Source organism: Passer domesticus, chromosome 1, assembly GCF_036417665.1.
Source record: "Passer domesticus isolate bPasDom1 chromosome 1, bPasDom1.hap1, whole genome shotgun sequence".
Classification (NCBI taxonomy): domain Eukaryota; kingdom Metazoa; phylum Chordata; class Aves; order Passeriformes; family Passeridae; genus Passer; species Passer domesticus.
In genome coordinates, this window is record NC_087474.1 from 48,423,225 (window position 1) to 48,438,498 (window position 15,274).

The following is a 15,274-nucleotide window of genomic DNA, read 5'->3' on the forward strand; positions in this document are numbered from 1 at the left end:
CGCCGGACACGACCCGCAGGGTCCCGGGGGAGCGCCCGGCGGGAGCGCGCACTGCCCGTCCTACGTCCGTCCGTCCGTCCGTCCGTTCATCCATCCATCCATCTATCTATCTATCTCCAGCCATCCATCCGCCCCGCCGCAGCGCTCTCCCAGGGGAAGCGGGAGCCGCGGCGGGAGGCGGGGCCGCGCGGGCCACGCCCGGTGTGTCCGCCTGGCGCCGGCCGGGGCGGCAGCGGCGGGAGGCGCAACTTCCACGGGACGGAGGCGGCGCTGCCGTTGCGGAGCCCGGCGGGGGAAGGCGCGGCGAAGCGTGAGCGGCTCTCTGGGGGTCTCTCACGGCCCACGGTGGAGGGCAGCGGGCGGCGCTGAGACGCGCCGGGACGAAAGTTTGGGAGCCGCCCCGCGGGCGGGCAGGAGGGGCCGGAGGCCGCGGCGTCAGGAGCGTGAGAGGTTCGCCGCCGCCTCGGCGGTGCCCGTGAGAGGCGGCCCGCAGATCTGTCCTCGGGCGGGAGGAGAGGAGGCAGAGCCAGCGGGGGTGGCAGCACTCCCCGGGGGACCCCCCGAGCCCGCGGCCGGCGTGCCTGAGAGCCCCTCCAGCCGCAGCGCCGGTGCTCGAGCTCTATTTCCCGTTCCCCGGCGGGGGAGGAGGAGGGGCGGCGGCGGGGAGCCCTGTCGGGATCCCTCGGGACGGCGCGGAGGCGGCTGGAAAGCCCTGAGCAGGAGTAAGCGGCTCCCACCGAGCGCCGCGTTCCCTTCCCGCCGGGGGCTTCCCCCTGCGGGGCTGCGAGTGCGCATGGGGGCGGCGGGCGCGGAGCCGGGGCGGGGAGCGCCGGGAGCGGCTCCATGAGGACGGCAGGCCTGTCCGCGCCCCCGCCGCCCGCCCTGCCCTGCCCGCGCTTCCGAGCCTGAGGCCCTCGGCTCGCCTACGAAGAAACTTTTCCGCAGCGTCCGAAGATGGAGCCTGCCGGCATGGATTATTTCTGCGAGCAGGTACAGCAGAAGGACGTGGGCCGCAGGATGCAGGTCGGCCAAGAGCTGCTGGAGTACCTGGGCGACCCGGCGAGGTCCCCCGATCTGGAGCAGGACCAGCAGCGCCTTGACAAAGTGATCGACGAATTAACAGCGTGGGTCAACTCCAGCAATTTCAAGGTAAGGCTGCTCGGCGGGGCTCGGTACGGGAAGACCATGATTCATCATGGTAGGGAGGTACGGAGCCCCGGGTTACTTTTTTAATCAGGTAAGAGCAGAAGTAAAACTACATTTGTGCCAGTATTATCCCTTCCCGCACAAAGGGGAATTCCGAATTTTTGGGAGGGTGGTTAATGTTTTATTGTTTCTATCCGTCTGTCCTTAAAGAAGCAGTAATAGGGGGTTTGGTTTTGCCTTTATCGTTGGCTAGGCGGTGTTTTGGTTTGGTTTTGGTTTATATTTGAGGTGTTTTTTCACGGCATAATGTTAAATCCCCTCACCCCTCCCCCCGCAACTATAATACACGCTCGGGTTGTGTTTCTTACTCAGAAACAAGATAGCTGATGATTATTTTTCTTATTTTTTTTCTCGCTACCACTCCCATTCCATGGTCTCTGTGCCTGGGTGTAGTGTTTCAGGGGTTGCCATCGTTTTCTGCAGGCCGTAAAGAGTGCTGCTCCGCCGGATTTGTATCACGCTGTGTGTATTTTAGACGATTTAAGGACTAATTGGCTTCCTGGGGGCTCCCACTGTAAGTTTAAAGTTGTTTGTATGGTCTTTAGGTGACTTTCCCGTACCTGGGAAGTTACACGGTATCCTCACAGCGGCCCGATGATGACTCACGTTTCGCTTTTTCCTGTGTGCGTGTGTCTTTTAGACGGAGCCACGGGAAAAGAGCCATCACTCCCTCGCACAGCGTTAACACTTGGGAGCTGTTCTGACGTCGGTCAGCCGATAAGGCGATTGACAGCGCAGTTTTAGTGCCAAGGACAATCGTGCTGGCACTGGCGATTTAAAAAAAAATTTATTTATTTTGAATGTTCCCCTCCCCGCGGTGCGTGTGCGCGGCCGGCGCAGGCCCGCGCTGCCGCCGCCGGGGGGCGCTGCCGGCCGGCCAGCTCCGCCCTGCGCTGCTGGCGTGATCCGCTCGCACTTTGCACCTTTAAACTCGCTGCAGTGAGCTTGTTCTCGCTTTTTTTCCCTGTTTTCTGAGACACGGGAGGAGGGCGCAGAGTAATCTCGAATGGCAGTATGTTCCTGAAATGGATTTTTTTTTTTTCTCCCTCCACTGGCTTTAATCCGCCAGCGTTTGCGCATAGCAACTTCTGAGTTTGTGGTCTGAAAATAATAAAGGCTTAACTCCATTTGTGCATATGATTTATTTATTTTGGAAGCATGTTTGTCAGTAAAGGTCGGGTTAGCTTGAGGAAGTAGCGTGTGCTGAACAAATATAATTTATATACCTTTAAATTCATCATCTGAGGACAGCTGTTGGTGAAAAAATAGATTAGTGCAAGACCTAGACAGTTCTTTAAAAATACTCTTTCTCATGAAGAGTGGTAGCTACTTACTTAACAGGGTCGTGTAAGAGTTTCTTCCTGCACTGGTAAGTTAACAGAATTAGGCACTAAGACTGGAAATTCAATTTTCAAGATGTATTTTTTGTAGTGCAAGACATTTTGTTTGCTGTTGTTGTAAGGTGACAGAACTCCTGAGCTGTTTGGACTGTAGTATGAATGAGAGCTATGCAGTGCTCCACAAGCATCAGTCACAGAAGGGAGATCCCCTAGTCCAACCTCCCTGCTAAAGCAGGTTTACTAAGAGCAGGTTGCACAGAATCACAGCCAGGTAGGTTTTGAGTATCTCCAGAGGATATTCCACAACCTCTGGGCAGCTTGTCTTCTGTCACCGTCAAAGTCAAGGAAATTTTTCCCTTGTGTTCAGATAGCACTTTTGTGTTTCAGTTTGAGCCTGTTGACCATATTACATGGCTGGGGACCACTGAAAAGAGTCATACAGAATGAGAGTATTACAAGTTCCAAGAATTTTAAAGACAGCTTGCAAAATCATTGAAGTATTTTTGTTACATCTTCTCTGTGTCCGCTTAGTGGTGGCTCTTTATTGCATTTCAAAGCACATCACATATGTTAGAGCATGGTGTTAGTCACGGGTTTGATTCCTGTAGGGGCCATCACTTAAGAGCTGGGCTTGATGATTCTTGTGGGTCCCTTCCAGCTTGCAAGATTCTGTGGTTATATTAATGGCAACAGCACAAGATCTTGGGTGTTTTGCTCACGATCAGTACCAGTGTTCCTGGCTGTGGTAGTGACTGCCAGCGTGTGCTGCTTCAAAATGAGGATTGATATTCTAGAAAAATAGCATGTGTTTTACTTGAGTATTTTGTCTCATGCCAGCATAGATGTTATACATTTAAATGTTGCATCCTATTTTGTTATTACACTCAGGCCTTCAACAATAGAAAGTAGTGAATGCCACAGACGTATGTGTCTTCTCAAAAAACCTAGTGATTTTTGATTGCTGTATTATTTAACACATTGTTGGTCACCCTTTGCTGAGAAATGGATACGTAGAGCACTTAACAATTCTGCTTATCATCTTTCTTTTGTGTCTTGCTAAGGGTCTTGCCAGTCTCCAGAGTCCTAAAGTAATGAATCCTTCCCAGTTGACATGACTGGTGATATCACAAGCAGTGATAATGGCTGGAGACTCAGAACTGCTGAGCTAGATGAATTGGAGATACAAGTGGGGGATGCTGGAGGAAGTTTTGATGGAGAGCATTATTTCTGCTCATGGTGATGGGTATAGATAATAAGGGGATAACTAATGTGACTTGCCCTGAATGTGCCATATTTTTTATTCCCACTGAAATGCTCAGTTCTTGCATGCAGTGCATTCTGCTGACTATACTGAAAGAGGAGATGTGTGATCTGAGAGCTCTGGTTTCAACTCTTAAGCTGTGCCTGTGAAGAGAAAACTTTCTATGATATGCCACCCTAGAAAGTTTTTGGCTCATGTAACCAGGAGGGAAAGACTCAGGAGGAGTAATAGAGAGTCTTGGTTTGACAGGCTTGATAATGAGTAGGGAAAAAAGAGAACAAGCTGGACTCAATGATCTTAAAGGCCTTTTCCTAAGTGATTCTATAATTCTAAATGTGGGGTAGTTATCAGCAAGGTTGAATGAACTCATCCCCAAAAGATTTTGGCCATATAAAACAGACAGTTTTGAAGTTTGCTGTTCTGAAGTTTGCAACTCTTTAATAGTTATTTAATAAACAACCTGGCAATTCCAAACTGAGAGAGCAGATAGGAAAATTTCTGAGTTCATCCAGCTCATTGAAGTGGAAAACACAATTACTAGCTTGAGTTACTGGTAAAACAAAAAGGTGGGATTAAGAATGTGTTGACTCATCTGCAGGTGGTGCAGAGTTGTAGTGAAAATTGGTTGCAGAATATAGGGAATGACCTAGAGAGAGATGAGTCAATGTTGAATTATGAGGACTTCAGTTATGATGCCTATGCAGGGATGAATTGGCTTACAAAGCCTCCTAAAAGCTTTGCAGCAACAGGGAGTACACGGAAAATGTGCATAATTTAAACTTTTATTTTGTATTTCACTAGAATAAAAAAGTTCTTCACTGAACTGAAAATTGGTTACTTGGTGGTCTGGTTTATTTTGTACTGGTTTGGTCTAATCTCTCTCCTTCTACAATGTAGAGATTTGGGGGTTTGGGTGTATGTCTGTCCCTATCCCCCCTCCCTCAACTGTTTTCTCAAGGCTGTGAGGAATAAGAGTAGGTAAGTTGAATGCAAATTATTAAGAGGAGTGATAGAATTATTCTGCTGGTATTTGGTCTCAAACTGAAATATTTAGCAATCTCAGGAAATGGGAACAGTGCTGTTGTTTGTATTTGGACTCTCAGGTGAACTTCAAACAGTAAATGAGTTACCCATTCTGAGGGTGGTACTACTGATAGATGTTTGCTGGCGTTACTGGGTTAGCCTGGATCTTCATCTATGTATACATGAGTTTTCTTTAACACATCTGTGAGTTCTCTCTCATGCTCAGTAGTCACTTGAAATCATTACAAGATTATCTAACTGTGCAGTCTGGTGACTCAAACTGTTCTGTGTCTGGCTCAAGTAATCTGGAAATCTGCTTTGAACTCCTGCTGAAGAGATGTGGGATGGGGAAATACTGTTTTTAATGTAGAGCATTGCAAATCTACTCTTGGCTGTTAGCATGTTGTGGAGTCTTTTAAGAGCACGAAAATTGAACAATTACCCTCACTGAAATTATTTTTTAAGCAATAAAGCTACTTTTTGATTCTTTAAACAAATCACACCTGGTTGGAACAAACAAAAAACTATGGCTAAAATGGTGGTAGTTTTTTGAGGTAATTGTATATGAGAAGAGTAATCAGGAATGTTTGTGATTGCAAGTCACTTTTGGACTTTTTACGTTTATGGTCAATATCGTAGCTTGTTTTATTCCTCAGCTGCAGTAGAAAATTAATTAATAATCACTAGTTTTATGCCAGAGCAGCAGATTGTTTGCCATGGGAAGAAGAAAATCTGATTTCACTCTATCTCCCTCTGATAGTGTGGATAAACTGTTTCTTTTAGGCAAATCCTTGGAATTCTCTCTTATTCTGTGTATCTTGAAGAGTGAGATTTTTCTGAGGTTTTTGTCTCAATGCCAAATACCAAAAGATATTAAAATACCAGTAATGTTGGTGTTGCATTTTTGTATTTTCTTGGCTTGGCAAGTATTAATTTTGGTTTGTCTTTAGTTTGACAAAAGGCCAGCAGGAGGAGCTTTCAATTTCCAGAAGAGAAGAGAAGATTTGAACTGTAATTTTGCAGATAGGTAAAGACAAGTGGTTAGGATGCTTGTCTGAAGTACTTGCAAAGAGATGGCAGCAGTTAAAACTTGGTTGATTGCACCTCTGTGTGCGAGGTGGAACCTATGATTTAAAATTACCTGAATAAAATGGAGATACTGAGATGTGAAAAAATAGAGTTCAGAGATAAAACATGTGGGGTTGCACATCTAATTGCGAATAACCGAATGCACAAGTGCAGGATGTGGGGTGTGTATTAGCAGAGCTTAGGAAGAAAATGTGTGGGTTGTTTGGGATCTGAAGTTGAACACAAGCCAACATATGCTACACAAAAGGCAAATACCATAGTGAGTTGTAGGACTGCAAGATGCAGGACAGAGAAATGGAATAAAAGAGGACCCTGCTAAACCTTTATTTTCAGTTACAGTGTTGATTCCTGTATTTCCTTAGTCTTTGTTAGCATATGCTGGTAATTTAAATGTCTTTGTTGAAGAAGAAATACTTGACTTTGAACTCTTTGCTGAATTTCATTCTTTTTTTTCTTTAAGTTTTGTTTGATCTTGGCTGTGTGGGAGCTACTTTCTTTTTTCTGTGTAATGATAATGTGGTTTGACCTGTCCATGTGTGAATCCAATTTTAGTTTTCAAACTCAATTATTTGAGTCCTTCTTGAGTAATAATTACTATTTTTTAATGTAATATTTATGTTTTCTTCATGATACATTAAGTGTAGTGGAATATTAGCCAGATAGCCAAGCAGATCTCCTGAAGACAAGGGACACTTCCAAGAAGTTTTAATTATTTTGATTAAAATTAATTTTGTCTGGTCTTTAGTTGGGAATGGGGAATATATATAGTCTCAAAGTCTCAGGCATCTCCTCCAGAGGTGGAATTGACAGTTCTCAGTTGTTTTGCAGCTTCAGTTTGTGTTATCCAGCTAACTGTACTCACTGTTGAAACAGCAGCTCTGTTGCTCATGTGGCCAGGTGTTCTGTTCTCACTGTTGTTCCTGAGGCAATTAACGTTTTGTCAATGTTCAATTCATTCTCCAGTGTTTCAGGAAGCTGATTTGATTCATGATTTCTGTGCATCAGGTCCAATATGTCTGCAGGTCAAGAGGGATAACAGGACTGTCGATTTTAGCCTGTGGTTTGATTGATTTGGGTGTGGGTAGAGAGCCTTTCCAAGCCGTATGCAGTGTGTAAGAGGAGAGGAGCATCCTTCAGAGCAGAGCTGGCAGCAGTCGGTGTGTGTGAGCTGAGTGATTTTAGCAGCGCTGCTGATTCAAGCAGTTTCTGTCCCTGGCTGAGGAGTGGTGCTGGTGCGTCATGCCTGCATTGCTCTGATGGGAGTGCTTGTCAGGCCGCCCAGCTAGGAGGCTCAGGGAGGAGACACAGCTCAGAAGATGCCTTCTCTTGTTCATTTGTTGGGCTGGTTCCCTAAAGTGGGCTGCCTGAATGCTTCTCTTCCCACAGCGGAGGAGCTGGTGCAGAGGTGGGAGTAAGTAGCGGAGAATGGGGGTCACTGTATGTTTGATACAATTTAAATAAGAGGAAATGGGAAAGGAAATAAGAGACCTTGAGCACAAAAAGAATTAAATTCTTTTGAAAGGACTGAGTCCTAAAATAAAGTGCTTCTTTGTTTTGCACCATCAATGTGCTTAGAAAGGGTTTTGACTGCAATTTTATCTTTGGGGGAAAAAAAGTTGATGTTTTTTAATTAATTTTTTATTCAAAAGAGAAATACCATACATCTCATTGTCTTCCCACTGAGTCTTGCTTTTAAAGAGGCTCTGTTTGAAGTATTTTCCAGTGCAGCACATAAAGTTTTAGCCAGACAGTCTCAAAAAAAAAAGTCTTACGGTGTCAAGTGTTGCTGCATCATATGCTTCTGGGTTTTGCGCACAGTCCTTGGAACAATATTTATGAAAAATTTCTTACAGTAGATAAGGGAAGAATGTTTAATGCACATGTGAAGTAAACTGGAGATGTTCTTGTAATGCATCAAGCTGGAGGCAGTACACAAATTTTAGAATACTGTATTGTCCACATAATACAGAAGAGTTTGGAGATTACACTTGCAGTCTGAATTCAGTTTGAAGATGATGAGAAATTTTGAAATAACAAAAGGTTGTAAACGTTTTTTTTTCCAGTGATCATTTTGAGTGTTACATAAATGTGTTCTTCAGAATTGGCAAAATGTTTCTTAATTAATGTGGGCAGACAAGATAGGAAGCTAAAGTTCCCAACTTGGGGAAACGAAATTAAAGCATATATCCTTTTTTTAAAATACCCTCTAAAATTTTTGAGAGCACTTCTCTTGCTTGTTCTGGCTGCAGTGCAGGAGAGGTCAACATAACAGGGACATCCCAGAATTGTGCCTGTTGGGAGGTCCCCCTGAAGAAACCAAGCCTTTCAGTACAGAAATGCACTTGTCACTCTCTAGATAAATACGGGTGATTCATTCAGCAATCCTCTGGTAGTGTGGTTGCTTGCACTGCGTCACTGAAATGTTCTGTGGTTGGCCATCACAGGAGATTTGTGAAGGGAAGGTTATCAGAAGTTTGATAGTCTATACCCCTCTTGAGACAGTGAGGTTGCAGCTGATAAGTAGTTTAAGAGTAGCAAAGATGGGATACGTAGGAGAATCTTACCTTGTAGTCCGAAGTATAGTTGCAAAACATAATTTTGAAGGCGGTAGCCTTGTGTTTTTAGGTAGAAAGGGCTCTGCATTTGCTAATGAACTTGGACTCCAGTTCTGGAGCTTGAAGACTGTTACATGCCAGCAACTCTGCTCTCTTCTTGCCATGTGATGTGGTATGTGTTAAAAAAAAATCATACTGTTGGAAGTGTGTCATTAGTGCTCTTGAAGGTGAAAGAAGCAAGAGAATGGAAATAATGCTTTCTTGGCAGCTAAAATATCTAACAGTATAGATGATGTGTGTGCAGCTGGGACTGCAGTTTTGGCTTCTGTCAGCAGAGGCAGCTGTCCAACTGCTGCTGAGTGGCAGGGAGAATGTCATGGCTGGGGCTGAAGAACCACACAGGTTGAAGAAATGACCTAGAAAAATAGAAGCGTCCTTTTGCTCACGAGGCCAAGGACATGCTTAAGTATCTGCAAGCTTTTGAGTTAAGAGAGGGAATGGAGTATGGGTAGATCTCTGCAGAATGGGGGAAGTGGATAGAATTGGAGTGGGAAACAGTAAAGGGAGCAAGAAGTATGGAATAGGGGAGCAGAAGTGTGTCCTGAAAGATGAGTAGAGAGAACTAAGAATATGAGACTTCAAGAAGTGAAGTACAAGATACTGCACAAACATAAATATTTTTGTTTCACATTGAGCTGCTTGCAAGGTTCTTGAGATTACGAGAATTAAGAAAGTGAACCTTGTGTCTTGGCTGACAATACTTCAAAAAAACCCCATCCCATGAAGTTTTTGCATAAGTCTTGTTCCAGCAGTGCAGCACTGGAACAATGCTTGCTCTTGCAGGGCGTAGTTGTTTGGCATGTTGTGTCCTGTTTGTCAGTAATTGTTAGTGATACCACAGCTGTCCCCATGGTGACAGGAAGTCCAATGCCTTAACTTCATTCTTTGGAATTCCAGATAGGGACCTCCATAATTCCCCCATTAGATTCTCATGACTAGTTCACAGATCCCCTTCTACAGAATCCATATTTCCATGTACAGTTCAGAGATCCTATGACCAAATCCAAGGACATTTGTATTAAGGTCATTTGGCAAGTTGCACAAGTAGAGATGTTTTCCTGGTAGTGTTCTGCCCCTAGCTGTCCCCCACAGGAATGGGAAATTACAGAATCATAATGAAAATAACAATAAACATGCATGGTTATCCAGGTATGGTTTGAAGAACAGTATTTCTTTTTCTAGGAGAAAACTTAGGTGCCTGGAAGTTGTCCACAGAAAGGCTGGGGCAGTGCTGGGAAGTGTGTGCAGGAGAGCTGGAAAAAAAACAAGCTTGCAGAGGAAGAATAGGCTCAATTACTAATCACTGGTTCTATTCATAATCATTTTTTGGTTGGAACGTCTTGATTTCACTAAAGAGTCTGGTCCTTTTTTTACCCAGAACAGATAAAATATTTCTCAGTTGGTTTGTCAACTTTGTTGTGATCTGAGAAGTCAAGGATGGGCTTAATATTGGCTTGTTAAAGAACAGCAAATAACCAACTCCAGTTCAAATGAGCCTAAATTTCTTTTTCCCTATGAACTTTAAAAGCACTGTTTAAATGCTTCAAACAATGGTGAGCTGATGAATCAGTCTCAACATACAAAGGCTCTTTCTAGACAGCAAGCAAAGGGCTTAATGAATGCAGAGTAAGAAACAAATCCATTGATTTTGATCCCAGAAGGCATTCATCCTTCATTGGAGCTGTTGGGGAAAGAGCTGTGATGCTGGTGAAAGGTTTTTCTGTTGATAGTGGAGAGCCTGTATTGGTAAATGGTCCCACACAGTGCCTCAGAACTTGGAACCTCTTTGTTGCAGGTCTTCTGCAGAACCTCTTAAGTTCTGCCTCAATTTTTTTTTTTTGAATGATGTTTGAGCATTGTGTATCAGAACAGAGAAATATTAAAACTGATTTACCAAACCAGCAGGTGGTAATTCACTTGCTATCCTCTGTAGTGTGGTTCAGTTGACTTGTTTTGTGATGTGGAATGGTGGAATGAAAGCAAATTTTGTAGCTAGAGCAGTTTTCCAGTACTTCAGCTTGTGGCCATGCTAATATTTTAACTCTTCAGTTATTGTGACTTTTCATACCGGTTACATTTTCAAAGTTGCAGACCACAGAAGACTCTGCATGAGGTAAAGCTTCATGTATGTGTGCTTTGTTCGAAGTTTCTGAGTTGCTGTTCTTCAAGAGGATGGAAGTCTTTGAGACAGATTTTGCAAAGATAATCAAACGTGTGGAGAAAAGAGAGACTTTTAAAAACATATCTTTACAGCTGAAAAGGCTCCTGTTTGTGCAAAACACTTGAATGCAAAGGTACCTTAAAATTGTTAGTGCAAGTCTCTGGTGGGTTTGTAGTCAGGAAACAGAAGCATAGGAAAACTGTGGCTCCAGAAGGAATTTATTTATTTCTTTCAGGCACTGGTTTTGACAGAGCTTTTGACTATGGTTTCATATTGCTTGATAAGCTGGAGAATAACATTAAAGGAAAAACCTTGTGGAAAGCCTTGACGTTACTGCAAAAGCTAATTTATATTCTTTTTTTTTTTTTTTTTGTCTAAGAAAGTTACTAGCTTACTTCCATTTCCCTAATCTGTAGATAGTTACTTGCTGGCAATATATTAATTTAAGCTGGTGATGCCGTCTACTTATATATGCTGTCCTATGTTTTAGTATGTAATAGAATTGTGTCCAGGTAAGTTGTACTAACTGCAAACTAAGTTTTATATCTCCTTTTTAAAAGAAGATCTGTTGTGCTAATACTGAATTTATTAAAACCAGCTTCACTGTGGCATTGCTTCTAATCCTAGGTTTTTTGAGGACCTTATTTTTCTAGTTTCCTATGGAAACAAGGTTCATATCGTGCTGTGTGCGTGGGCCATGTATATCACATGCATATCCAGTCAAATTTTCTTCTGGCCTTCTGCCTAGTGTGGACAATTGTGACAGATAGAAATCTTAAGGAAACAGAGGGGTCCAAAAAATACAGATCCAAATGTTATGAAAATAAACAGCTAATAAAGGAGAGGAATTCTAGTCATGAGTTCATGGGGAAAAATGTGCAGTGCATGTCTTCATAGAAAGTAAAGAGGAGGAAAAGCTGTAAAGAACATCCAAGCTCGAGGAGATTGTTCCTTTGACAAATGATTTTTCATTTGCACCTTCATGGGCAGCAGCAAACTGAGGTAACAACAAGTTGTGAAAATGCAGGTTCTGGTGTTCCTTATGAGCTATTGCAGGAAATAGAGAAGGAAGTCTTGAAACAATATGCAGGATAGTAAGCAGCAAAAGAAGTGTCCCAACTTATTAAAATAATTTTGTCAAACTGATAATTTCTGTTTGTGTTATTGTTTCTATATTAGTGGATAGTGTTGTCTCATCTGGTTTCTCTTCATGGATGGGAAATTCCTCAAAACTCCAGTAGTATTTTGCATTTCTTTTTTTTTTTCTGTTTTGGTTTAATTTTTGTTTGGGTTTTTTTTTTCATTGTTGTGGGTTGAGTTGGTTTTTGTTTTGGTTTAGTTTTTCTAGTTGTATGTGTTTGGTTTGAGAGGGTTCTTTGTTACTATTTTTAATGAGTAAATGAAAAATTAAGCTTCCCTAGTTTAACAAGTAGGTGGAAAAATGGTCTAGTCTGGACCACTGGGGAAGGCAGAATTAGCTTCTCAATTATTTTCTTTAGGGAGTTTGGAAAATGATGTAATGACCTCAGTGGATGAGCTAAGTGGCCAGAAGTAAGCTCTTAGCATCTGGGAAACCTTTAAACTATATCTTTGTTTGGGTTTTGTAGTCGAAAATAGGAAAACACTGGATTTCTAATATTTATTTTCTTCTGTTTTAAGACAAGAATTAAAAAATCTGAATTGCTCTGGTATATGTAAATAAACTTGATCCATTTCAAAGATAATCTTGATAACTTTGTCTTGATAGGAACTTTGAAGAAATTATTAGCTCTTCAACTGAAACTCTAAGATAGCTTTTCAGCTGCTTGCATTTCTATGTTTAAGTTTCTTGCAATATTTTCTAAAAAATTCCTCATTGATCTGGTTTATAATATCTAATGCTTTTGTTTCAACAGGTAGCACTGCTGGGATTAGATGTTTTAGGTGCCTTTGTTGACAGACTATCAGGACGCTTTAAGCCGTATATAGGAACTGGTAAGTGAAATAAAACTTTTTTTCCTAAGACCAAACAGTAAAAGACACTTCCCCCTCTCTCTTAGCAGCTGAAGTGGAACATGTTGAAAACGTCTTGAGCTAATTATAATGTACTGGCAGGCATTTTACTGGTGTTGGAATTGAGATAATTGTATAGTAAGTAGCATGTCAGTATTTATTTGTCACTGATTTCTTAGGTGGTAGTTGGGATTTTTTTAAAGGTTCCAGGAGCGCCGTTCCAGTAATTAGTTCCATGCTATATAGTTGCTTACCACTCCCTGGGACAGTCCTCTAAAATTTGCATTGAAATACAAGCATTATCTTTAACGTGTTAAAGGTGGAAGGTTTTATTTGCAGATCATTTTAATCAGAGCTTTATGTCTGCTAAAGCCTGTGGATGATGTGGTCCACCTCCTGTTAGATAACTCGACTGTAGCTTTTAGCAGTCTAAAGTTTTTATGGGATGAAAAAAAAAGTACTGACTCTTATTCCTGTGTGAAATGTTTACTCAAATGAATTTCAGATTAATGGATCTACATGTGCTGCAGTATGAGACCTTTTTTCTGGGAGGTACAAGCAAACTACACTAATCAACTCATTTTGCTGATGGCTTTGAAAAGAGATAGTGATACTAGGACATTAACATTGGTTTTATAGCACTGGCTGTTTTTGACAGAAGTTTCTAGTGAATGTCCTTTTCCAAAATTTGAGTAAGTTACATCATTTTCCTGATCCCCAGCTATCTCAAAATTGTCTTCAAAATTTCAAGCTTCCTCTTCTTTACATGTCTAGTTTTGTAATTAAGAGCTTTGAAATAAAATTTCAAAGTTCAAGAATACAAAGTATAATTTATGACAAGCTGGTAACTAAATTAATTGAAAGCGTATTTTAGTATTCTGTGGAACTACTGCAGTAGAGTGCTACAGCATTTAAATGTGTTTTGTTGCAGAAAGCTTTTCTTTGGCTGGTTAATTTTGTATTGGAGCAGTGTAAGGGAACTGGAGGCGTATTGTGCTATGCACTGTATTGATTTTTTAATAGTCTCCATTTGTAGCTACAAACACTCTTTTGCTCCAGAGTTTGGCTAAGTTTTGATTTTTATTTTAAGACTCTCTAAAACCTAAAATTTCAGTAACATTATTAAAGGAGGGTTGGGAAGCTTATTTGGTTTTTCTCTGTTGTTTTAAGTATGAACTATCTGTGAATAGTTTGCAAATCCTCTTGTTGGTTTGAGCTTTTCTTGTCACAGTAGTTGAGTGAGACCATGTGCAAATTGAACATTTAAATTTCAGTAGTATTTATATTAAAAAACAGAAGAGAGAGTACTGGCACTGGGTGACTGTCGAACACACATAACATCTGAAGCTATGTATTTTCAAAGTATTTTTCATTTAAGCTAATTAGTAGTGCTTTCAACTGAAACTGATCCTCAGAGCATCTCCAGAATCAAGAGCTCTAGAATATGCAAGTTATTGTTGTTTGTGATCAACTTCTGTATAAACAAACCTAACAGTCACTGAAATCTTAGTCTCAGGAAAGGCAGAAAAAAGTATTTTAGGTGACTTTTAAAAAGAGTGATATGAATTCTCCTCAATTGGTAGCTCTCTCTCCAAGTTTCACAACAAGATCGGAGTATTATTCAGTTTTTGTCAGTGAAGCAGTAATATAAAAACATTATTGTAAGTGTCTGGGGTTTATGTAGTCCAGGGCTTATGAGAATAATTAAAAGCACATTTGTGAACCAGAGAACTGCTTCCTTCAAGAAAACTTCAAGAACCAGGAGTTTCCTAAATCATGTTCTGTTGACTCTGCAGATTTGTTTTCTAATGTAATCTGACTCCAGTAAGTCAGACCAAAGACTTGTATTTGACAGTGATTTGTTTGCAGATGCCTGAGAAGAAAGTAAGGACAGGAGAAACAGGCAGTGATAACTCCTTCATCAGCAGGAGTTGTCAGCAGTCTTACAGGTTAGGGCCAGCTGAAGCACATGGTATCTTCCGTTTCTGCCCTGTCACTGTGTTTTCCTACAGCTTTATCTGTTACATTTCTGACCCACATAGATCTTTGGCTTTTGCAGAGTTCTGTAGAAGTACTTAAGTATGCAAAACTTGTTTGGACTGAAAAACTTAGTGCTTGCTAGAGCTTGTGTTAGAGAGGTGGGCCAACATTTCTTACCTTCCTGACTGCCAGTTTCTGTTTATGGATCTCTTCCATGCCTGTCCTCTACTATCCCTCCCTCTGCCTCAGCTCAGAGACACAATGGAGCTGTTTCTTGCATACAACTGTTTGCCCTTTCAGTTCCTTTCTCCTGTGGTGCATTTGAGTTGAGGAAGCCATATCTGTCACACCATACCAGAGAGGCAGCATATATTCATAGTGCCATAATTGTATTTGTTTTTATTTGTTGTCTATTACTTTTGTAATTATTGGTTATAGATTCCTCTGTTGCATAGCTGCTTTCTGGAAATTGACCTAATACATGCATGAGACTGTCTGGTACAACAACCTGTTTCCTGTGCAGTGATGGTGGATTTGGGGCCCACTCTCCAGGGCAGTATCTTTGCTGCATGCCTTTATCATTAGGGCAAGACCCCTTCTTGAGAGC

At 41.9% G+C, this 15,274-nt stretch overlaps 1 protein-coding gene across 40 annotated transcripts in view; it reads left to right on the top strand.

The window, feature by feature from the left end:
• The first annotated feature begins 952 nt into the window (after positions 1-952).
• CLASP2 (cytoplasmic linker associated protein 2) overlaps positions 953-15,274 on the top strand; it is a 143,961-nt gene continuing 129,639 nt past the window's right edge. For all 40 annotated transcript variants that reach the window (XM_064419082.1, XM_064419152.1, XM_064419091.1 and 37 more), the window contains exons 1-2: positions 953-1,149; positions 12,591-12,669. In XM_064419082.1, the coding sequence (XP_064275152.1) occupies positions 955-1,149; positions 12,591-12,669 (274 nt within the window). In that variant the 5' untranslated portion in view covers positions 953-954. The remainder of the gene's footprint in view (positions 1,150-12,590; positions 12,670-15,274) is intronic.